Source organism: Vespa mandarinia, chromosome 2, assembly GCF_050613455.1.
Source record: "Vespa mandarinia isolate Hongniang chromosome 2, ASM5061345v1, whole genome shotgun sequence".
In the NCBI taxonomy this organism is placed as follows: domain Eukaryota; kingdom Metazoa; phylum Arthropoda; class Insecta; order Hymenoptera; family Vespidae; genus Vespa; species Vespa mandarinia.
Window position 1 is genome coordinate 14,246,391 of NC_140811.1, and position 24,466 is coordinate 14,270,856.

Consider the following 24,466-nt stretch of genomic DNA (forward strand, 5'->3'; position numbering starts at 1 on the left):
ATAGACAGACAAAGAGAGAATGAGAAAGAGAGAGAGAGAGAAAAAGAGAAAGAGACAAGAGGAAAAAAAGAGGGAGAAAGAGAGAAAGCAAATCTAAGGATCGGAATATCCCCACCCACCTATGTATGCTAACTTTACGAGTCGTAGAAACTCTCGTAACATTAATCATCTTTAGTTATCCGAAATCAATAACGCTCGTAAAAATGTCTACTCTCTGTTTACGAGCTATTCCTTTTCACTTTATATCGTCTCCAGACTGGCTGAAATTATTTCAAATTTAATTGCGGGACGATATCGTGCCTTCTCCATATCCAAGATCCGAGTACTCACAGAATGAGAATGACATTCCTCGTTTCCGTCGAGATGGATTTATAAGAATGACGTGATAATAAAGGGAAGATACGGATTTTAGATCTATATTAGATCTAAATCTGTTATATTGCCTTCTTAACTTACCTTAATTTTTTTTATATCGAAGCCTCGATTACATAAACGTGCCAAATATGAATTATTAAAATAAAACGAAGAAAGTTAATGAATAAATTATTTGAAGAAAAAAAAAAAAAAAAAAGAAAAAAAAAGAAAAGAAAAGAAACGAGAAAGAAAAAAGAAAAAGAAAACTTTCGTAATCATCCTGAATCATTGGAGATTGGTTTAAAGAGGTCACGGCTGTTTTATGAAAACAACAGATACACGTATACAAGATAGACGATTAAGAAGCTGTATTTTGTTGATCGACAAATAATTGCATACAGGAGGCACACGACGCGTATGCTTAATGATAGATCGTGTTAACTTTATGCGATACAAACAGAGGTAGAAAGGCTAATGCTGCCAGAGATACGCGATACGATAGTACAATTATCATAATGTATAGGCCATTTATTAAATTGGAGATATAATACACAAGCGGTAGATAACACGTATGTATAATTTATACAATGCTTTCCCCTTCTTCTCATTTTATACAGATTGTCTCTACCGTTAATTAACAATAATTTATCTAATACTGTACAGTAATTGTTAAATAATCGATAGCCGTAAACTTAGACTAGGATGTTGAAATTGTATCGCTTTCGTTATTGCAGCGGATGCAGTTTATGTATACATATATATTTTTCATTTATTTCCCATCGTCTCTCCCTCTCTCTCTCTCTCTCTCTCTCTTTCTCTCTCTCTCTCTCTCTCTCTCTCTCTTTCTCCCTCTCCCTCTCTTTCTCTCTCTCTCTACATATCTTCAGATGCACACTACGTGTGACATTATCTCTCTTTCTTTCTCTCTTTCTCTCTCTTTCTCTTAATTTGATCTTATCGTTTAATCACTAATTAATAATACCTACCCACCTAACTATGTATACCGAAGTCGTATTAAATACGTTAAATATCACATTCACGTTTATCGTATCTACAGAAATATACAAAAGTCTCATTCTTGGCCAAACTCCACTGGCGTTGATCTCGTTACGATACGTTCACTCATCCGTTTCATCTTTTCATTTCGCATTGGTGCTATTTATAGAAAGTTTATGCTTTCTTCGCGAGATCCGTGTTACCGTGATTCATTCTATACCTATATTAAGCGCAATTGATCAAAATATTGATCGATAATTCGTTGATTTTTTACAAGGATGTGTAATGTCAAGTCGATTCTCGAGGTAGATGCACTATTCTCTTCTCTCTTGCTATTAGATAAATTGATTATATCGTGTTATTTAAATAAGTACAATTTAAAAGTATCACCGATAAAATTGTCTATCGAATTCTTCCGAATGATTCTTCCTGTTTCTTTTCTTTTTTTTTTTTTTTTTTCTTTTTATTTCCGACGGATCTAACGTAGCAACTTAATCATAAAAAAAGAAGAAAAAAAAAGAAAGAAATAATCAAAGAATTACACGTTCGATATTTTCGCTGGACTTGATTGGACCATTCCTGAGATCTCCGAAGAAAATATTCTCTTGCCTTTCCACGGAGCATCGATTCTTTCTGTCGTCTGTTGAAATCTCGTAATTCAGTCACGCTAGCAAACAACGAAGCACCTCGAGGACGAAGAAGGAAGAATAGAGAGAAGGTATTTGAACACATTCATGTACACACAGACGCACACAGACACACGCGCGCGCGCGCACACACATATACACACACAGTCGCACACATATGTACGTATATGTATATTAGCAAAGCTCTCGTTACATCTCTCCAGGAGCGAGTAAATCCGTGAAAAAGGATTTTCTTTTCTCCTCTCTTTTTCTCATTCGTTCGCATCAAAGATATCAGTTCTTTCTCTCTCTCTCTTTCTCTCTCTCTCTCTCTCTCTCTCTCTCTTTTTTTCTCTCTCTCTTCCTTTCTTATCTTCGCATAGCCACGCCTCTCCTCCTCTTCTTCTCCCATCACCGCCATTTTTCTCTTCCTCTTCTTTCTCGCATCTTTCAATGCCTGTACTGCTGCTCGAGTTCCCTCCTCAGCCTCTTTGCGGCCGTCTCGCTACTACCATCAGCTTCGGCGTCGCTGCAACCGTCCTCACCCTCCGCCACTATACCCTCAACCTCTTCTTGACGTCTCTTCGCCGTCGCCATTTCCGCGGCGTTCTTCTTCCGCCACTTTGTCCTTCTGTTTTGAAACCATACCTGAAACGTAGACATGTACTCGTATTAGATTCACGTGATATGACGATATTCGCGTGATATTTCCTAAGATATCAAGTTAATATTTTCTTAAGATTTATATTTCATCGGGGAATCATTCGAGTATAAGTGCTATACTCTCAACAAGGCTACCCTAAGAATTTGGTGAACGAATTCGAAAGGCAATAACCCGAAGGATAGTAAAACGATCGTAAAAAAGTAGTTACACGTAGGTGAGATGATCCTCGAGAAAATGAATGGCGAATCGAGCTGAAAACAAAATCGCTTGATCTTGAAAGTAAGGAAGAAGAGAAAAAACAAATAAGCGGTTTATATTGCTAAGAGTAATTAGTGCTGAGTTAGACTTAAGTGGACGATCATAATGATAGTATTTAAAAATAAGAGAGAAAGGGAGAGAGAGAGAGAGAGAAAGAGAACAGAAGATATCAGGGAAAATTCCAGGAATGGGCTCGCCGGAAGCGCTGCTAACTTAAGGTGCCCCTCTGCACCTATAAAGCTCGAAATACATAGTAGGAGTCTCTGTCCCCGCAACAATGTATTTAATTAACGTAACGGGTGTCAGGGGAGCAACGGGGAGGTAGCACCGTAGCGATTGCACCCACAAACCACCCCCGATCCATGGCAGCGCGGCGTAGAACCCCACTAAACTCCTCCTCATCCTCTTCTTCCACCACCATCACTTCTACCACCACTACCACCAACATCACCCTCTTCCTCCTATGCCACCACCCGCCAATCCGCACGCTTGTTCAATGGCCGCCAAGTCGAGAGCTTAAATTAAAGATATAAGCGCATCCTGCCTGCTTTCCTGCTTGCCTTTCTTCCTTCCTTCCTGCCTGTCTGCCTGCCTGCTTGCTTGCTTGCTTGCTTGCTTGCTTGCCTGCCTGCCTGCCTGCCTGCCTGCCTGCAGGAAGCGGTAAACGAATTAAAAAGTAAACGGCCCACCGTAAAAGTTAATAGCTGTTCGGATGAAAATTAAAACACTCGAGAAATTAAGATAACGTAGAGAAGAAAGAGATAGAGAAGAAGTAGAAGGAGAAGGAGGAAGAAAGGATAGACAGTTGGCAGGGATTGATCCTACGAAGGTGAGTGTAAAAAAAGTTCTTCGCCCGCGAAAAATTTCTAATTTCTAACTCGATCCTTTTTCTTCTCTTACGCATCTAGCTATTTATTTTTACGATACCTTTCGAAAAAGAAAGCAATTATTGTTAATATAATATATTTACTATATAATATATTATATATACACACACACATATATATATATATATGTATGTATCTTTCTCTCTTTTTTGCAAAGGGGCATCGTCGACACTTAAGATTTTCGTTCAATTAGATCTCGAAACTGATAGGAAATCAAATTATAGCCCTTCACCGAAACGATATCGTGTTAAATACTAAAAGTCACTCCCTCTCTCTCTCTCTCTCTCTTTTTCTCTCTTTGGTAATACGAAGGGTAACGGTTTCACGCTAGGGGTCGAAGAATAAAATCGAAAGGACAAGTGACACGACATTGGGGTAGTATGAAGCAGCACGTGCAACGAGAAAATATTTATCGTAATGAAGTCCGAACGCGTAACGTTCGTTGTTCGATGAGATTCTTATCGAATTTTTCAATTTTATAAGGTTCGTCCATTTTCTATTTTTTTATCGTTTCAAGAAAAGCCATTGCAACGTTGTTTATCTAAGAGAAAGATCACTCGTTCATGCAGGTACATTGCAGTATCATTAATCGTTACTTTATTGTCATGCTGGCGCGTCATTACGCAGGAATGTCTTTTTACAAAGAGCAAAGAACTCATTCATATGTTTAGTTAAGACGAAGAATGAACGAAGCACGTTGGACCGTCCGTGAAGCGAGTTCTATGCGTAATATAATATATCAACTTTTCTCTTTCTCTCTCTCTCTCTCTCTCTCTCTCTTTCTTTCTCTTCCTTTCTCTCTCCTTCTATCTTTTTACCTTCGTTCCCCCGAACAGCATCCCCTTTTGAGAGAGCGAAACCTCGTGTAAGTCGCATAGCCGCAAGCTTTTGACCCATTCGAGGATCTACGAGTCAAATGAGGGTGAATGACAATGACAGATTTAACGTATTAGACTCTTCCTCGTGTATATATAATATCGTATTGTACCTTCTCTCGAAATTCAGTCATCGAGCAACATTCTGTTATGATCAACATAAGTGAATATTTTTCAACGAATAAATGTTAATAATATCGTATAAATTTTTACGATTTATTTTATTACAAAACATTGAGAATAGTAAGGAGGATGTTAAATAAAATTGATAAAAAGAATTGTATATTTCATTGGTTAACGATGACGAGAATAAGCGAATGAAAGTTTGCAAGTTTTAAACGTGAATATTTAGCAAGTTTTCTCTGTAGTCGAATGTAGTAAGAAGTATTAAATCCCATAGATAGTGGTTCACAAGAATGTTAAATCCTCTTGTTGCGAAAGATATCATCGTGTCAAAATGTAAATGCAAAAAAGGTCTTCCCAATGGATCATCCATCTTGTTTTTGAACGCATTAGTCACGCACACGTTGCCGTAAGCGGAGGCGGACGAAGGGACGACGTCCCCGCGCTGTTGCCTCACAACTGTTCGATTTATTAAATCAGGATTATCTAAGCCCATTACTTTGTCCTGTAAACGTAGACACAAAACCGCATTTATAACGGCGCAAAGCCCTTAAGGGCGGGGTTGAGGTACTGATTTCCGTGGCTGTCTACCACCCTTCTCTAACAGATAATACCGATAGCATCTGATCTCGTTGATATTGACGGACAATTTATCGTTTGCAAAAGATTAGAGAGAATCTCGTGACTCAGGCTGTAAAGGCTGTTCGTTTAGATTGTCCAAGGAGGAGACAGGAAGGCGAGAAAACAACATGTATATTTAAAAAGCGAGCCACCGCGTGAAGAACGCAACACGTGTCGTTAATATCCCGAGCGTGAGTCCTCGATTTTCCGAATCATTCTCTCTCCTCTCTCTTTGTCTCTCTCTCTCTCTCTCTCTTTCTCTCTCTCTCTCTCTCTCTTTCTCTCTTTTCAATGTGCATCTTAAAGTGCTTGAGTTATCGGATCGATATGCGAAAGTAGAGAAGTGTGAGCTTGTAAAATATCTACGAATATTCTATTATAAAAATCTTTTTAAATCGCTTGCTCGAAATCGAGAGAACTCGTTTTCTAAGTAAACATTCGAGAAAATCTTGTCAGTTATGTTTGTAGTGGTATGGAATGAGAGTAAAAGGGGAGAGAGATTTGACGAGGAAAGGGATGTTTCATGCTACAACGGAATAAAAGAATAAAAGTATAGGGCACAATACAGGTAGAAAGGTGGTAACAAAGTATAGAAGGAGGGAGAAAAAGTTGAAGGGTGTTTTGAAATGAGAAAGAGAGAGAGAAAAAGAGAGAGAGAGAGAAAGAGAAAGAGAGAAACAAGGATAGGGAAGACATATGGAGAAGGAGAGTGTGGAAAAGGATAGAAAAGGGTTTGATGAAAAAAGGTAGAGATCGGTGAAAAGAGAAAAGAGGAAAGCGAAGTTCCGAAAGGGAGGAGGAATATGGCGAATCGAGAGGGTGGAAAAGAAGAACAATGTACACGATGTAAATAAGTGTGAGAAAGAGGGAGAGAGAGAGAGAGAGAGAAAATGAGAGAACTATATAAAGCATATTTCGGAGTTATGCTTTTACAATTAGATAAATAAAAAATAAATATAAATAAAGCGAAAGCGAATCGATATTCGCAGGATAACGAAAAAATTGTACAACCTGCAAATACGTTTCTCATTGCGATACATTCTTCGAGAATCCAGATCTCGTCTTCTCTGTATTAGAAAGTGCATTCAACCTTGAAAATTTATAGGTGGTTCAATGAAACTATACCGTTTGAATAATAAGCGAAGTCAACGACGCGTAAGAGTTCGAAGTGAATGTCGCGAACGATCGACTTCGACACGCATCATTAAACATTTCCTTTTTCGTGCTCAATTCTACGTCAAAATTTTTCTATTATATATATATATATATATATATATATATATATATATATATATGTATGTATGTGTGTGTGTGTCTGTGTGTGTGTGTATGTGTATGCGTATTTGCACGTGTATATATACGTATGTATTCCCTGTAATCCTTTTGTACATGACTCGAGAAATTTCGCACCTTTTGCGATTCATCGAATACTATGTTACATCGTGTAGGACGTCGCCCATATGACATAATATTCTTTGAAAATTCTAGTTTTTTTTTCTTTTTTTCTTTTTTTCTTTTTACCATGAAATTCGAAATTACAACGAATTTCTAATCGAAACATTACGTTAATAATAAACTTAACGTCGACTCAGTTCTACCATGGTTGGTTCTTAAACTCGTTACCATTACGAAACGCAATTTGATGATCGAGATAACGTTCATGGAGAAAGGGTTAGGATATCGTCGTAAAAAAAAATGTTTCTAACGAAACGATAACCTATCGCATCGCGTTATATAAAACGTATCTACGTATCGCCATGTAATCCATATTCAAATGGCTTTTACGACGCACGACGTGAATTATGAAAGGATGCTAGAGACCGATACGAGTCAGATACGATTTACCATGGGGGTGCATCGAAATTAATTACGGTACGTTTTCGAGATAACGAAGAGCACGTGAAGAAATCAATTTCGTTAAGTTCCTTTGATTTTTTCGTGGAGTTCATAGTTTCGTTCGTCTAGATATAAGTCCTTCCCCCCCCCGCTTCTCGATTATTCCAACGATTTATATCATAAACAAAATTCTATTCGCGAGGAGCTTTACCGAGATATTTTTCTTTTTTTTTTTACTCACACCAATATCGAGGCTAAACACGTGAAGCAATTAATTTCTTCGTGATTTCCCCTTAACGCTCTGGACACTGAGGCCTTTTTTTTTAGTATAGGATTTACATTTACGCCATATGGTGTCGCGCGACAGCCTACACACACAATTCGGCCGCACGGGATATAACGCAGCTTTTAAATACCTTGCCAACCAAATGCGTTTATCCTCGATTTCGTTTTCGAACTCTCGACAACCGACTTTCGCCGTGGATGTGATTATGAGCGAATAAATAACCGTTAATACGATGCGTTATCCGGTCAGATACGCGTGTCCATTGTCGACGTGACGATTGTTTTTAAATCCGTCAAATTATATGCTTCTTCGTGATATTAAATTATCGATAACATCTCTTCTCACAATCTCATCGATCTTTTATATATTCTTTGTAAGAAAAATTTCAATAGACATAAATTTTATAAAAATAAATAACATCTATAAGATACGATATTAATAACACGTTTCCTTGGATAGAGTAAGAATAGATAAATTTTCGAAGTATAAAAAGAAAAGTAAAGGAACGTTACTTTATCGTACATACGTTCACGATAAAATCGGACGAGATGTGCCGGACACGACGATAATTTTATAAATCAATCGCATACGAAGTAATCGCAAGACGTTCTCTCTTTCTTTCTCTGTCTGCCTCTGTTTCTCTCTCTCTCTCTCTCTCTCTCTCTTTCTCTCTCTCTCTCTTTCTTTCTATGTCTGCCTCTCTTTCTCTTTCTTTCTTTCTCTCTCTCTCTCTCTCTTTCTCTCTCTCTTTCTCTCTCTCTTTTTTTCTCTCTCTCTCTCTCTCTCTCTCTCTCTCTTTCTCAACCGTAATATTACAAAGTGCTCCGAGCAGAATGTTTCTTCAAATAATAAGTAATGCGATCCACGAGAATGGCAGAGGGTAGTTGGCTGTTGGCGATAATGCGCTCCTCTGTATTCCGTTCTCGTAGCGCTTCCCCATATCGATATGTTTCCTCACCCTCCCCCGATACCCTCTCCGACCACCCATTTGGCTTTCGCTCGAAGATCAAATGGCTTCACCGATTCGCGTTATCCCCAATATTCTATTTTTATTTCGGAATCAAATTTCACAGGGCGAAACGTGGCGCGGCGAGTTGCTGGTGGTAGTAGTAGTGGTAGTGGTGGTGGTGGTGGTGGTGGTGGTGGTGGTGGTAGTAGTAGTAGTGGTGGTGGTGGTGGTGGTGATGGTGGTGGTGGTGGTAGTAGTGGGCCGTACTGTGTGTTGGGAGGGGAGGTTGAGGAAAAGGGGGAGGTCAATTTTACGACTCTCTCGTACAAACCGAAAGATCTTTCTCGCGAATCCGAGTGAGGATGAGGAGGTTCCTTGCCTATCTAGATTTTGATTTCAATTGTGTCGCATACGCGTTATTTATTCGAACGATTCGTAGATAGCGATTCTATCTCGAGTATTATATCCTTTTTCTTTCTTAGATATTGATATTCGTCATTTAATTCAGATAAGTGAGAATTTAGTCTGACGGTGCCAATTGTTTCTTATGCTCGTTCTTTTCTTTGTTATTTCATTATTTCTTTACATTGTCATAATCATTATACTTGAAGAATAGTTGATCTATTCTATTGTATAGAAATAAAAAAAAAAAGGATAGAATGTACGAACAGGTGAATCATTGATTGATACTACTTAATTCTTATTTACTCGTAACAACACACGAAACATTTTGTTACCGTGTGAAACATAGGTTCTAGGCATGGAGCATTTATTTTCAATTTCCTCCTGGCTGAAGGCAATTAGTCGTTGGTAGAGCAGTCATCATTGACTACCGCTTGCGACCCTAACTTAGCGTCCAATCGGAGCGAAGCTATTTGCGCGAACGTTTATCGTGGATGGTACCGTTATTCGCATTGTTGTTGTTCTCGATATTGCTTGATTTTCATAGAGCGATGGTCTTCATAATACCCTCTTTTCCCTTCGTATAATTAAAGATTAGATTATTAGATTAAAAGAGAAAGAGAGAAAGAGAGAGAGAGAGAGATGTATAAACAGCAGGGTATGAGCTTATATATTTGAATTGTCTAGTGGAATAATCAACATTTTCTTTTCGATAAATGAACGAATTAAGAGTGTTGCTGACTTGGCTAACATAAGAAAAGAGAAAAAAAGAGAAAGAGATAGAGAGAACTCATGGAATTGAGCATTATGGAGTCAAGTATATGTGTGCCAATTTTGAGAAAGAGAGAGAGAGAGAGAGAGAGGGAGAGAGAGAGAGAAAGAGAGAGAGAGAGAGAGAGAGTAAGAGAAAGAGAAGGGGGTGAGGGTGTGCGCGGGTTGAGGTGAATGAAGGGAACACCGTCTGCTGCCGTGATTTATCACGCCGTGCCATGCCGCGCCGCCGTACGTACATATACCACCATGATGATACATGGTAGTGGAAAAGCGGGTAGAGGAGGCCTTCGCTCGTACTAATTGACGTCATCGATATTGGTATCCGTCGACGAGCAGATTACTCCGCCGTAAACAACTCCGCCCTCCTGCAGCCGTGCATTCTGGCCGGACAACGCGGATGGGAGGGTAGAAAAGCCACGCCACTTTACTACTACACTACTACAATACTACTACTACTAGTACTAGTACTACCACTGGCATCGCTATCGACGAGTAGACGTAACCGATCTACCCGACCCTCCCTCCCCTCTTCCTTGTTGTAAGGCCTCCGTACCCATTCTACGACCCCACGTATTATCCCTACTGATCTCCCTCACTCTATCTCTATTCCTATCTTTCTCTCTCTCTCTCTCTCTCTCTCTCTCTCTCTCTCTCTCTCTCTCTCTCTCACTTTTTCTCTCTTTCTTTCTTTTTCCTTCCTTTCCTTTTCTCTTGCACTTGTTCGTTCGAATTAGTCGAATACTTAACGTTACTTTTCAACTAGTTCGTTTTACGTTCCAAAGTCGTAGAGTTTATTGACTCTACAATAGTATGCATTTATCGAGTGTAATTTCTCTCTCGTGGATAAAATAAAAGCTAGGCTTTGGAGTATATGTATTGTTTTCGTGGAAAAAAAAAGAAAAAAAAAAGAAAAAGTTTACAGAGAATATTGGATATCTATTCTTTAGAGAAAATAATCATCTTTTCATTATCACTTTTGTATTTTGCTTTTTTATGTAATAGATATTTGATAAAGACCTCTTTAAGGGATCGCCATCTGCGATAGGTTTACTCGAGATCTCCTTGAAGATTTACAAGTCAAAATCATTTTCATCCATACTGTTTAGCCTGCTCCCATCTCGGTCGGTTGAATCCCCAATACCTAGCGACAACATTTCATAAATTTTACGCTCGGCACGTTCGCGCGACGCATGAATGATAAGTGTACGTTTTATATTTTTTGTTTTTTTTTTTTTATATCTCTTTCTCTTCTTTTTATCGGTATTGTGTTTTCCTTCCTTTTTTCTTTTTTTCCCTTTCTCTCTTTCTCTCTCTCTCTCTCTCTCCCTCTTTTTTTATTTTTTTTTTTTTCAACAGATTTTCACACCTACACCATGAGTTCCACACTTTTTTCCCCATCTCTTTTACGCTCTCTACTCTACTCGTCAGCCAAGAGTGAATCAGTGTTAAAGATCGAACGATAAATTAATGAAAAAGGTCCATTTCTCTATCTGTCAGTTCATCTCGTTTTCACATATCGTATGTATACGTTTATACGCACGCGCATACATGCACATAACTTGACGTTTCGATACTAAGCTTGGCGTTTATATACTAAGGGTGTCACGGTCTTTAACTCGCAAATGCACGACGTTCACTTTGTCGTATTAGATTCTAATAGAGGGGAGAATAGTTTTCCCTATTCTCTTCCCTTTCCTAAAAGCTCAGACTTCGTTTCGTTCTTTCACTCTTGTTACTCATTGGCAGTTTCATCAGAATCAAGAGAAATAAAATGGAAAAAGTAATAATAGCTAAATTTTCTATGCGATGATATTGATCTTAACGATTGATCGTAAAAGACGATGTCATTGGTCTAATACACCATATTCGTATTCAATGGAAGATCACATAGTAAATATCCGAATCAAACCTCTGTTGCGTCCATAACGTATACGGTAAAACGTTAATCAAGCAGTAATTAGGCCGTGCTTGCGTTATCATCGTTTAGGATGTGATCCAGTAGGCAATAAATGTCGTTCGCCGGATTAAAGAGTAGTTATATTGGGAAGCTGTGAGAATCGATAAACCGTGGTACGAGATTTTCTCGATGGTTTGTAGTATAGGACAATCTATATTGTTTTAAATGAATTCTTCGATTTTAGGAAAGGAGAGGAAAAGTAAAAGAAAAGTAAAAAAAAAAAAAGAAAAAAAAGAGAGAAGTTAGAAAAAAGTAAGAAAATTCTCGTCTGGTAAAAAAGATTTTCGAACGATCGTCGATGCGATATGCGACGCGATAAATTTTCCGTGCGAAACGCATATCTCCATTGCAAAAAGCGCGCATTAATTAAAAGAGAAATCGTATCGTTGGCGAAAAAGTTATAAATCTGGGAATGTCATATGCGGTAGGACATATAAATCTTCATCGGGCAGAACTACTAAAGCCCGCCCGTACCGTTTGAATCCCTCTTCGATATTGCAAAAAGTGATACGTTCAGCATGTAATGATCCGGTATTACACCGAAACCACAGGGGGAACGATATTGATTTACGTTAGTATTTTAATCGAAATCCGTCGCGCCGTATCGTAATCTGAAAAATTTTTGATTATTTAAAGATCGATCTCCGTAGGAACGGGAATTTGTAAAATTTATTCGTTTCGAACGAATTTCCAATCGCATTGATCGGGGATAATCAATTTGTTTTTTTTTTCTTTTTATTGTTTTTTTTTGTTCGACCTTCATTATCGTACACGATAAAATTTCTTTTCTTCTGTTCGAAGATTTTTCTTTTTACAAATTTAGCATCATTTGCAAAAATCCATTTTAAGATTAACTAAATAAAGTAAGATAGGTGGACGTCATCTGTGTGGCATAAAGTATTAAAATATTTTAAAATAGCATTCATACCGATTCATCTTCTATCAAGAGGAATCCGTTCTTCGAGAGCTAATTCATAAGATACGATATTGTGGGTGCTCGAATCAATTTGTGCTTCATCAGTAGTGCGATTGTAAATGGATACAGGTGGGAACGGTCACGTAAGCGAGAAGAAGCAACAAAATTATCACACGATGACAAGCGGAACTCGTCTTCTCTCACTCACTCTCTCTCTTTCTCTCTCTCTCTCTCTCTCTCTCTCTCTCTCTCTCTCTTTCTCTCTCTCTTACTCTCTTAAACGTGGACACTTTTCTACAATACATTTCTACCTGACGTTTGATCGTGCCGCCGCCATCTTCTTTGGCGTCCTCCGCATCTCATTGTACCTTTAGAAAGCTAACGCACGGTATTAAGGAGAGACTCCATTAGGAGAAACTATTTTTCTCCCGTATGCGTGATCTCACAACGTCGTCGGACTCTTATCCCGGTATCTCGTATTATTATATTCAAAAACCAGGATGCCCCCTTTTGAAACCCTCTCCACCGTTCTCACATCCGTTGTTTTGAATCGCATCGTTCACGGTGGTGCACGGATCACGAACGAGGAGAATATCGACTTGGGTCTGGACTCTCGACGACTTTAATCTTTTCGTGCTTTGCGATCGTTATTTTCGTATTTTTAGACGCGACGTTTCTCCACTTGAATGTTTTCAACGTATCCTTTTTTCTCTTAGAAAAAAGAGAAGAAAAGTAAAAAAAGCTGCAAAAACGTTAATCTTTTCAACGAAGAAAATGACACAGCAGCAATCGTTTAAATCTTCGTATTAATATAATAAAAGAAAAAGTACGTTGCATTAAGAATTAATGACATAATGCAAGAAAATTGCGAGAAAGTACAAGATATACATATACTCTCGTCGTAGGATTACACCCCTCTATTCTTTATACCTATCGAATCGGTGAGTAAGAAAGAGTAAGAAGAGAAAGAGAGCATACGAGCGTGTACGTACAATATCGTAGTAATATTTTGGAAAAGCGCCGCGGTGTTCCTTCGGATCCGAAGGCAATCTCACCCTCGAAGATGGCATATACGCGGAGGTGAATCGCCTCTTTCCGAGGAAATCCGAGGTAATTGAATGCTCACCCTCCTCTCCGCCTCGTCTCGGCCTTCCCTTGAGCGTCGCCTTCGTCATCCAACCCCCTCTCTCGTCTCTCCTTTGCCACCCACTCGTCTATCCACCATCATTTTCTCTCTCTCTCTTTCTCTCTTTCTCTCTCTCGTGCCAAAGAGAAAGGAGTTTGCTCTCATCCCCTTGCCATCACTCACGGACGCGGACTTGTAGCTTTCAATAAAAATGTAAATATGGCGGCGTAGAACGAGCCAATGACAGCGCTACATCGACGCGGACTCCGTGAGAGGAGAAAGAGAAAGAGAGAGAGAGAGAGAGAGAGAGAGAGAGAGAGAGAGAGAGAGAGAGAGCAGGAGTAGTAGCATGGGCGCGAGTCTGCCGCCACCGCAGTAGCAACAGCAGCCGGAAGGGGATTGAGGGCTCGAAATGGGTTCCCTCTCGAAGATGGCGAAAGGAGGAGGGTGAAAGAGCTTCGACGCCACTGCTAGTACCGTTGAGAGGAGTTGGAAGAGGAGAGTGCTCGAACGGGGTGTGGGCTTTAGGAGAATCGAGAGGGGTTGTTCGTCGAGGGGTGGGGAGATATAGAGAAAGAGAGAGAAAGCCGACCCTACTACTACAACGTCACCCCTCTTCTCTTTTCGCGAGAAGCTGGAGGAGAAGAAGAAGAAGAAGAAGAAGAAGAAGAAGAAGAAGAAGAAGAAGAAGAAGAAGTAGAAGAGAAACGGTGGGAAGTGCCGAGCTTTTCTACGAGAGCGACGCCACGAGGATGACGCAGGTGCCGCAAAGCTTGACACGTCTCCGGCTGTTTTGTCACCTTCTTTTATCCTTCGAACTTTTTACAAGCTCCCTCGTTAGAGGCCTCACCCGCTTTCACCGTACGCGTTGATGGAGTAAGCCGAGCCGCTCGAACCAGGACGCTTTTTAAAATCTCACCCTACTACCACTCGTCCAAACTCATCCTCCTTCTATCGTGCCTCTCCCTCCGTAGATCGGCTTGCTACTTTTTTTCTTTCCTCTCTTTCTCTCTCTTTCTCTATATCTCTATATCTCTCTGTCCCTCTCTTTCCCTCTCCCCCTCTCTCTCTCACTCTCTCTCTCTTTCTCTCTTTCCTCCGAGGAAAGAGTGTTTGCGTTGCCCGGGGTGACGATAGGACAATCCGATCTTTTTTGCCGATTTTTAGGATTTAGGGACGACGACGAGTCCTTTTCGTGATCTCGATGAAAGCTGTCCTGGTTTAACGATCATTTCCGCACGAAACGGTGCAATAATATTAGATATTTTTCTCTTTTTTTTCCTCTCTCTTTTGAATTTTTTTTTTCAACAGCGTTAAGCGAAAAAAATTAATTGCGCGGATAGATAGTTTGATAATCAACTTATCAATCTTTTTTCTTTTTTTTTCGCTATAGAGTTATAATTACTATCATAAAGTTCCTTTTAAAGTAATTCTCTCGTACCTTCACTTGCGATTCTGACATTCCAAGCGCGTAAGCCAATTTAGCGCGTTCAGGTCCAGCGAGATACTTCGTTTGTTCGAAAGTCTTCTCCAAAGCGAATATCTGCTGCCCACTAAATGTCGGTCTCGTGTGCTTTTTCTTTCCACCTTCGTGTTCTCCAGCACCACCACCAGCACCTGTCATTCCCTGCTGACAGCCGAGCTGTTGAGATACTGTAACGAGAAGGTACAATGTAATTATAATTAAAACTTCGCAATTATTTGTAATTTAAGAAAGAAAGAGATATAAGAACAGATCTAAAAGAAAAGGAATAGACGAAACAAAAGAACGTCTTACGGTCGGGATCTCTGTCTTAATTAGATGAGAAAAAGGTTCAGGAGAATTTCCAAGGGTAATTAAGAAGTCGGAAGGGTAGGGTGAGGTCTTATGGACGAGGGCACGCGGTCGAACGTATTTGTGTGGCATGTGGGCACGGACTCTCTCGTGTGCATGAACAAGAGAAAGAAAGAGAAAGAGAGAGAGAGAGAGAAAGAGAGAGAGAGAAAGAGAGAGAGAGAGAGAAAGAAGAGGGCGTAGGGTCGACACGACAGTGTGGGTTGTGGGACTTTAATTTAATAAAGCAATTTGTAACGGAATACGGAACGAGGCAATAATGGCCAGTCGGCGGGGAGGGTTCTAATGAGCTGCTTACCGCACTCTCCACCCTCCTCTACGATAGGTACCGCGTTTCGCTCGATTCGCTTCTCGTTCATCTGCTTATTGTTACGTACTGTCTGCCTTTATGATACACATGAAGAATATTTAAAGTCCATTCGACAAATCAAGGATTTTGTTCAATAATTACTGTTATATATCATAGACCATAAATATAATCTAATATATGTATGTATATATAGAATGATAATATTATGACATAGTAAAATAATTTATTGATTCAACATCACGAAGATATTATTTCTATGAAAATGGAGTTTGAAATGATAAAATATATTGTATGTGAATTATTTCACTTATCTTCATTTATTTTTAAACTATTATAAAAGTATTCGTAACTTATAAAAACGAACTATGAATGAAAGAAAATGATCGTCGTTATGTGAGTGTATAAAGGACAGGATATTTGTTCGAATGTAAATATTATAAAAACGTAAATCGGAGTTCTCTCGATTAACGGATTTCATCTTTGGAGAATAGCCCAGGAGAGGATAGTAATTTCGTATAATGCCAGAAATTGTCGGATTAATCTTTACAACATGTCGATGCGTACACAGCTATAATTTAATCATTCGATTTAGACCGTACAAGTGATATGCGTGTCAAACACTATATGCGAATCGAATGGTAACGAGATAATGTACGCGCGCGATTATATAAACGCGAGCGATATCGGAGCAAGCAAACGTTTGCCTGTTAACCATTGATAGGAAATGACGGCTTCGCGAGAAAATAAGGAACAAGGATCGAATAAAAAAATCTCTTTCTTTTTATTATTATTTGTATCAATATCGTATTATTAGTAGAGATTTAATATCAACTTTTTCTTTATTTATATATTTTTTTTTATCTATCGTAATAGTTTCTTCGAGATATAATTTTGTTAGAAAGAAAAAAGAAAGGGAAAAGAAACTATACAAACCATAAATATCATATGATTTAATAGTAAATAAAATAATTAATCTAAAAGAGAGAAAATCATTGTAATATGGACACACATAGTTTTGACGGAAACGTTCTCAAGAATTTTTTCTATCGGTTTGTCTTCAAGCTTTATATGTATTTCCGAGTATCGAAGAGGAATGAGATGGGCATAAATACAGGAAGAACGCGTTGGATCCCGCGGCGATCGTTCGACTTTTCTGCGCCTCGCGAGACCCATAGAGCCGATCAACGTATCGCTCTGGAATATAAAATATAACGGTGCCCGATGTAACTTACGTTCGATGCTGCTGGGCCGTCGAGGGCCATAGAGTATGTTGGTGGGACGTAAAGGGGGAGGGTAGGAGGAGGGGTACACTTCGAGTCGAAGGGTAGGTAGCTAGAGAGGTAGCTAGGTAGCAGGAGGTTTGAAGGGGACAGTGGTGTGTGGATACCGTGATGCCGCAGTTAAAATATTGCCAGAGTTATTCGCGCGAGTGTGGAAAACGTAGAGAGAGAGAGAGAGAGAGAGAGAGAGAGAGAGAGAGAGAGAGAGAGAGAGAGAGAGAGAGAGAGAGAGAGAGAGAGACAGACAGAGAGAGGGTGGAGTCGGGATAGAAGGGCTGATATTGAATATGATATTCTGGATCCAACGGCCACAGCGGACTACCACTACGCCACCCTCTTATTCGTCCTCCCGCAGTGACACTCGTGTACGCGCTGGTGAAACAACACACGCCCGTAGAGCCTTTTCTACTGACTTACATCCTTACGTTCTCGCACCCTCCTTACGTCACACATGTGCTGCCCTAGGGATGTAGAAAGAGACAGAGAAAGAGAGAGAGAGAGAGAGAGAGAGAGAGAGAGGGTAGAAAGCGAGCACGCTGATCTATGCTCTTGAAAGGGGAAATGACACCCCCTCCGCGTGCCGTCACGTGTTCTTTCACTTTGTTCATGATTTTTTTCTCCTCTCTCTTTCTCTCTCTCTCTCTCTCTCTCTCTCTCTTTCTCCCTGTCTTTTGGCGGTCTACTTGATAGCTCTTACGATTGGTCACGCCAATGTCGACGATAGGATTTGCCTAGACAAGCAAGATTCTTGATTTTTTGATATCTTTAGGGAGGGCCAGTCACGTTAGAACATCGTTTACGAGGGTCAAAATGTTTTCCTTTCCTGTACAACGATTCGATGAACTTAATTATTTTTGAATGATCGATTGATCTTTTTAGCTTTGTTTACTTTCGTTGATTTTATTTCAATCGCTCTCAACGTTACTGCTTTTTTAACAGACCTCTTTGTTTTTATTATTGTATTTGTTCATCGAATGTGTTAGTATACGAATAAACAGATGTGAGCAATCAGAGGAATGAAAGAGTTAAATCACGTTTTGTTAGTAACACGATGAGTCTAAATGAGACAAGGAAAAACAAAAGAATTCTTTCTGTCGAATTTTTCTAATTTTCACGTTTCCCGTATACCATATCCGTTCTCATGATTACCGACGTCGAAATAAGAGCGGAATAGGTTTTGCTCTATTTTCGGACAGTGTTTTCTGCTTTTCTTCCTCTAATTCATTCCACTTGACATGTCTCACTCGTCGTCACGGTTCGGAGGTCAGTGCTTTCGCCTCTGTCCTTTCCGGGATATTGTTTAAAAAAGAGAACATCGCCGTCGTTGTCGTCGTCAAGGCAAGTGTTTTTTCACTTTCGGTCCCGTGATTTTCTTGCCGCAAAAGCAAACAAAGAGGCAGCTGTCAAACCTGCGTGCTACGATACCGGGGGAGGAAAAGTTGAAAACATCCGCAGGCATTCTCGAATGCGAGAAAGGAAAAAAGAGCTTGTGTGTATCTATCTGTCTGTCTCTCTTTCTCTTTCTCTCTCTCTCTCTCTCTTTTTTCTGTAATAAGCGTTATCTCTTAGACGTCGAACGACTGTCATCGAGCGATTTAACGTTAGTGTTTTTCTGTCTCAAGACGATAATAGAGTAGTATGAGAATTCCTAGCTGTCTCTTTCTCTCTTTCTCTCTCTCTCTTTCTCTTTTTTTTCGAAAAGTTTATTTTAGCTCAAATATCTTTTGATCCTTGTCAATGATCTCTTCTTTATTCTGTTCATGATAATTTAAATGAAATTCAGGCGGACTTACACGTGTGTAATCTTGCTCGCCATGCTAAAGGATCGCTGACCAACCCTTGAAGACCCGGCCAATAGACAGCCGGATGTCGTGGTTCTGTCCTTTGTTGGAACTGTCCAATACCTGCAAACAGAATAGAAAAGTCCCTTAACTCGATTTATTATCATTTATCTTATAGGAATTTATTTAGTTGTTTTATAGGAATTTATTTTTAGTGACGCGAATTTTCGATGGATTTGAATGTAAGACATGCGTTTTGATAGTCTTTCGAAGTAGGGGAAGAGGTCGAATACCTTAGTCTTCCTCCCTTTCACCAAACCAAGTTAGACCCCTTTAACAACTCCAATAGCTCATAACTGCTCGCGGGAACGTTCAACGATTTTATACGCGTACGAGACAATGTGGATTTTGAGACGACGACAAATCATCGTGCTACTAACTTGTTCTTCGTTCCGTAGGTGTAATATTGTTTAAAAGAAAAAAAAAATAATAATCATTTTTATAATAAATAGTAATAGCTATAGATATGTAAGGGGCGAGGATCGTGAAATAGAATTTTTCATATATTTTTTTTGTAGTTTTTCGTGAATCCTCCGGAGACTGTGGTTGTTGCGAGCAAACGCTTAATTTCCCTTTAACAATAGACACCTTAGCTATGGTATAATAAAAGGTTATTTCCGTTTTTACTGTCACGTTCGACTGAGCTTACCTGGAAAGGAGACGAAAATGGAAGCGACCACGATACACAAACGGACCACTGTCATTTCCTTTTGTCCGCCACTACCAAATCAAATGGAATTTATAGCATCGTAAAGAAGCACGGACAGCGTACTCATCAATAAAATATTAAAAGGACTCCTTCATCTTGTATACCGATCCGTAATAGGAATCTGTAACGTAATCCGTAATAAGGACCTGTAGCTTTCCGGGAAAAAGAAAGGAGATGAAGGGAAACACTTTGCCACTTAAACGGACCCCCGGCGGTGACTTTTATAAGACATTTATGGGACACTATGGACAGTGCTTCTTGATTTAAACGATGAAAACATTGTAAAAATGGATGCGAACGTGGAAGGTGGCGTTCGCTCGATGATTATGATCGTTAATCAAACGCCACTAGCGATACTGTACGCCTTGGTATAGTGTGGTTTTTCTTTTTTTTAGAAATTCCACAATGGGAAAGATGAAAATGAAAAATCTATTTTCGATCCTCTTTCAAAGTATGAAGGAAAAAAGTATACCATGTGTTCTTCTTTCTTTTTTTGCTATTTTCTTTTTCTTTCTTTCTTCTTTCTTTTTCTTCTCTTTTTTTTTTCTTCGATAAAAATACGTATAAATCGATAAAATTATTTTGAAAGTATTAAAGAAGAAACGTAAAAGCTATAAGAAGCACTTTTTTCTCACCAAGGAGATAAACGATGGGCCAATAATGAGAGTTATCAAACGCAGGCTGTATAACCCAGGACACGCGGCGTATCGCTCGAAGTAATTAGTATCGGCGTGCAATCAGCGTGAATAAAATACCGACGCATATTAACGTCGATTATTAATAATGATCGACGATTATTAACATCGACGCGTTGTGCCAGGCTGAAAGCTTTGGTAATATCGCTAAAACGTATCGCCGTGCTACCCTCCTAGCGAATATCGTCCGGCAAATACATTCCGTCGGGCAACTCATCAATATATGTATGTATATAGATATCTCTCTATATATATGGTTTATTCTAATAATGTAGAATACCGATTGCCGCAACGTAAATGCTTGTTCGTGCCTATTGCATTCGTAATTAACGTTACAATCTCATATAGATAATGAAGTCGTTTCGTTGGATTAAATCGTTATCGATAACTCCAAAACTTCACTGTCCGTCGGCAATATTTTATTTTACTTATTTTTAACATTATTACTACTATGAATTTCAACCTTAAAATACGTTATCGATCGATTTCGAAATGATTTTTTCTATTTTTTTGTCCGATAACATTCTGAATGTTTTCATTTCGCGACTCTCTTTTTTTATATTTCATATTCTCAAGTTTCTCCGATCATGCGTAAAATCACATATATAAATATTTACATTTTGTATAATATCGTAACGTGGAGAGACAAGATTAAATAATTCTCCGGTAAAGCTGTCAAAATGCGTTCATATTTACACGTCGAAAATGGTATACTTCGATTACAGGGAACGAACGCATCTCAATTTTATAAATTGTTTCGCGCACGTGCGCTCTTTAAATACCGCGTATCGAACGCTATTCATCAAACGTATCTGTTCCTATATCGAAATATATAAAGCATTTATTATATAGCGAATATGGTCGGTATAACGTACTGGTTACAGTTAACATCCCTATATATCGATCGCGAATATTTTATTTATAATCTTTAATCGTAGCTATAAATTGTAAATGGTGTTATTCGTTGTCGCGACGAAAATGTCGATAAATCCGGAATAAATCGAAGTAAACCTATGGCGTGTGTGTCCGACGGGAATTGTAATATTATTTATCCACATTCATCAAGTATATCATTAGGATAAATCAATGGCAAAATTATAACGAATATAGATATAATAATAAACAGTGTAATAAGGATCTCTTAAAAAAAGGGAGTCATTTTTAAAAATCACCGACGAAGAAATTATACGAAAGAGCACAACTTGGTTTACAAGTCGTGAGTGTAATAAACGTATATGTGCGTGAACAAGTTTCTCCAGAGAATATAATGCTTGTCACGTACATTGCTACACAATGAAGATACATCGGTCACGTAGATACGCTTTCATAGAAGACACGAAAAAGAAAATTATTATTCTACTTTTATATTAACTTTGAGCGTTGTAAAATATTTTAACGAGCAGTCTAAAGTATGTACTACTTACATAGATATGTATCTATGTAATACTTCGGATGTCACGAATTTAAGACAAAATTTTTATTATCATATGACACAACGATCGTGTTCCAACATATTAACGAAATATTTTTCTCATGGTAGCTAAAGACACCTCGTATTTGGATAATGACTTTCGGTGGCATACCATTTTTTCTTCCTTTCTCGACTATGATTGATATCTTAATGTTTGCCGGACGCGGAAATCGACGCTTGGTTCTTACGGATAAACGCGAGTAAAACACGTTCGAGCATACCACCCGATGTGTTTCATTATTGTGAAACATAACAGCACTTCGCGAAGAGCAAATCGTTTAGAAATTTAATGCCATGAATGTTAAGCAACGTCGCTCGTTTGCGTCGCTCGTTAATGTACCGTGGGAGCACGTAATTCGGTAAGCATAAATTTTACTACCACTTTACCTCCCACGTTTCTCGGTCGACCTGGCGATCAGGTACCGCCACCATCACCATCATCATCACCACCACCACCACCACCACCACCACCACCACTACCACCACTACTACCACCACCACTACCATCATCACAATCACCATCATCACAACTATCATCACCATCACCGTCACCAACATCACCGTCAACATCAACAGCACCATCGCGCATCGCCCAATGATACCGAATGAGCGTCATTAATTCGCTTCTTTCGTTCGCACGCTCTTACCAAGCTCATTTCGAGTACTTAATTTTTTAAAGGGAAATACTCAACGCTAGTAACGTAGAACGTTTATTCGATCGTGTTTAATCGCGAGCTCGTCAGTCTTTGTCATTATATACGCGTAACAGGAATTAGCGTTTAATGACGCTCCTTGAGAACATACGATCGTAATTACGTGGCTACTGCAAGAAATTATTTTCTTTTTCTTTTTTTTTCGTTCATTGTCGTTATTATTATTATTATTATTATTATTATTTTTTTTTTTTTTTTTCTCTTTCTTTATAATAAAAAGTGAATATTTATAGCCGAACCGTCAGATTGAAATTTATTTAATTGCGATGACGATTATATATTCTTTCTATTTGAAAAGACAGATTATAAATCATGAGCGTGAATTTGTTAGGGTATGGATGTTTTTTGCGTGAGTTCTTGCGTCGTCGTAGTTAACCACACACGTCGTCTGATGCTTTATGGAGAGTATCTATAGCTATATTTTACAAATTTTTATACGAAAATAAATTTAACACTGGATCATATTTATCTTTGCATAATCGTAACGTTGAAAGGTTTCCAAAGATATTATTATGTCTCCTTCGTTCCGCGATTCTTTCTATTCGAACATCTACCCTAATGTTTTATTCTTTTTACAGTGATCTTTGTAAAAGGAACAATTCGACTTTGTGGCAATATTCCAGGGATGTCTCGAAACATCGTTTCGGTTCTTTTATGGACTTGGATTCGAACTTTCGTAACTTTGGTCTTCTTCCCGAAGGAATTCATGAAATTCCAACGGAATATAGGTACGTATTAAAAATCTCATTTTAATACGACTCTGTTTCAATTCGACATTCAATTTGTTCTGATGATATCTATTGTTATCAAAATGCACTATTGAACTATTTTTCGAACATTTAAAATGAACAATTTAATCAGGTAGGCATTTGAAAAATTCTTTATATCCCCGAAGAAAAATAAAAAAGAGAATGTGATAAGATCCGCCGGTTAGATCGACCGATATCGAACTTGACCTTTTACGAGGGTGCCCATAAAAACGATGAAATTTTATAACAATCCACGGCTTATCTTCAGGTCGGTTAGGTTGAGAAATATCTGAGAACCCTAAAGAAAAGGAAAAGTAGTCGATACTAACCGGTAGACGCGGTGAATCCTGCGTGCATGGCGTAACGTGGTGCCGCCATGTGTTGGGGATGCGGTGCTGGTTGAAGGGCGGCGTGCGAGGCGGGCACAGGAGGTTGCGGATGCGCGGCCGCCGGTCTCGAGAGTATCGTGTCTATACCATGAGGATTGCTGCCGACCGATGTAATCGAGGTGGCTGGACTGTGTTTTCCTGTGCTGCCCGTCGGCGAAGATTGCCCACCTTGAGTGGTCAATGTCGCGAGAGGAACACTAATACGCGGCAATTGGAGTCCTTGCTGCTGTTGATGTTGTTGTTGTTGTTGTTGCTGTTGCTGTTGTTGTTGCTGGTGTTGATGCTGTTGTTGTTGCTGCTGTTGCTGATGGCTTCGTTCGGCCATCGAATGTAAAGCAGCCAACGGTTGATTACCGAGCATCCCACCACCAGCAGCGCTCAGATTGAGGAACTGCAGAACGTGGGGCGCGGCAGCGGCATGAAAATCGTGAAGCCACGGTGGCCTTGGAGGTGGTGGCGAATGGCTTGACGTTGGCGGTGGCGAGCACGATCCCAAGGACGAGCCAGCCGAAGAACTACGATCACCCTCGGCTATATGACTGTTTCTCCTGTGTTGATCGCTCAACGAAGACATGTTGTCTCCAATCTCAAGCTCACCTTCGGGACTTGATCTTTGTTGAAGTTCCGGCTCACCGTTCTCACCGCAGCTTTTGTTGCTACCTCCGCCGCCACCTCCTCCACCTCCTCCTCCTCCTCCTCCTCCGCCGCCGCCGCCGCCGCCGCTGCTGGTCAAAGAACACACCATCTCGCACCACGCATAATTCGATAGTGAACGGTAAATCTTAACGAGACGTTCTGCACCGGCGTGTCAATGCGCGATTAACG

General features: G+C 39.5%; 1 protein-coding gene across 1 annotated transcript; it reads right to left on the reverse strand.

Annotated features, from left to right (window-relative positions):
* Positions 1 to 1,260: 1,260 nt before the first annotated feature.
* On the reverse strand, positions 1,261 to 24,386 carry HGTX (HGTX homeodomain transcription factor). Its single transcript, XM_035867024.2, has 4 exons — positions 23,582 to 24,386; positions 18,868 to 18,978; positions 15,092 to 15,303; positions 1,261 to 2,624 (listed from the first exon to the last, which is right to left on the reverse strand). The coding sequence occupies exons 1-4, from the start codon at positions 24,384 to 24,386 to the stop codon at positions 2,427 to 2,429; spliced, it is 1,326 nt and encodes a 441-aa protein (XP_035722917.2). The 3' UTR covers positions 1,261 to 2,426.
* Between the last annotated feature and the right edge of the window lie 80 nt (positions 24,387 to 24,466).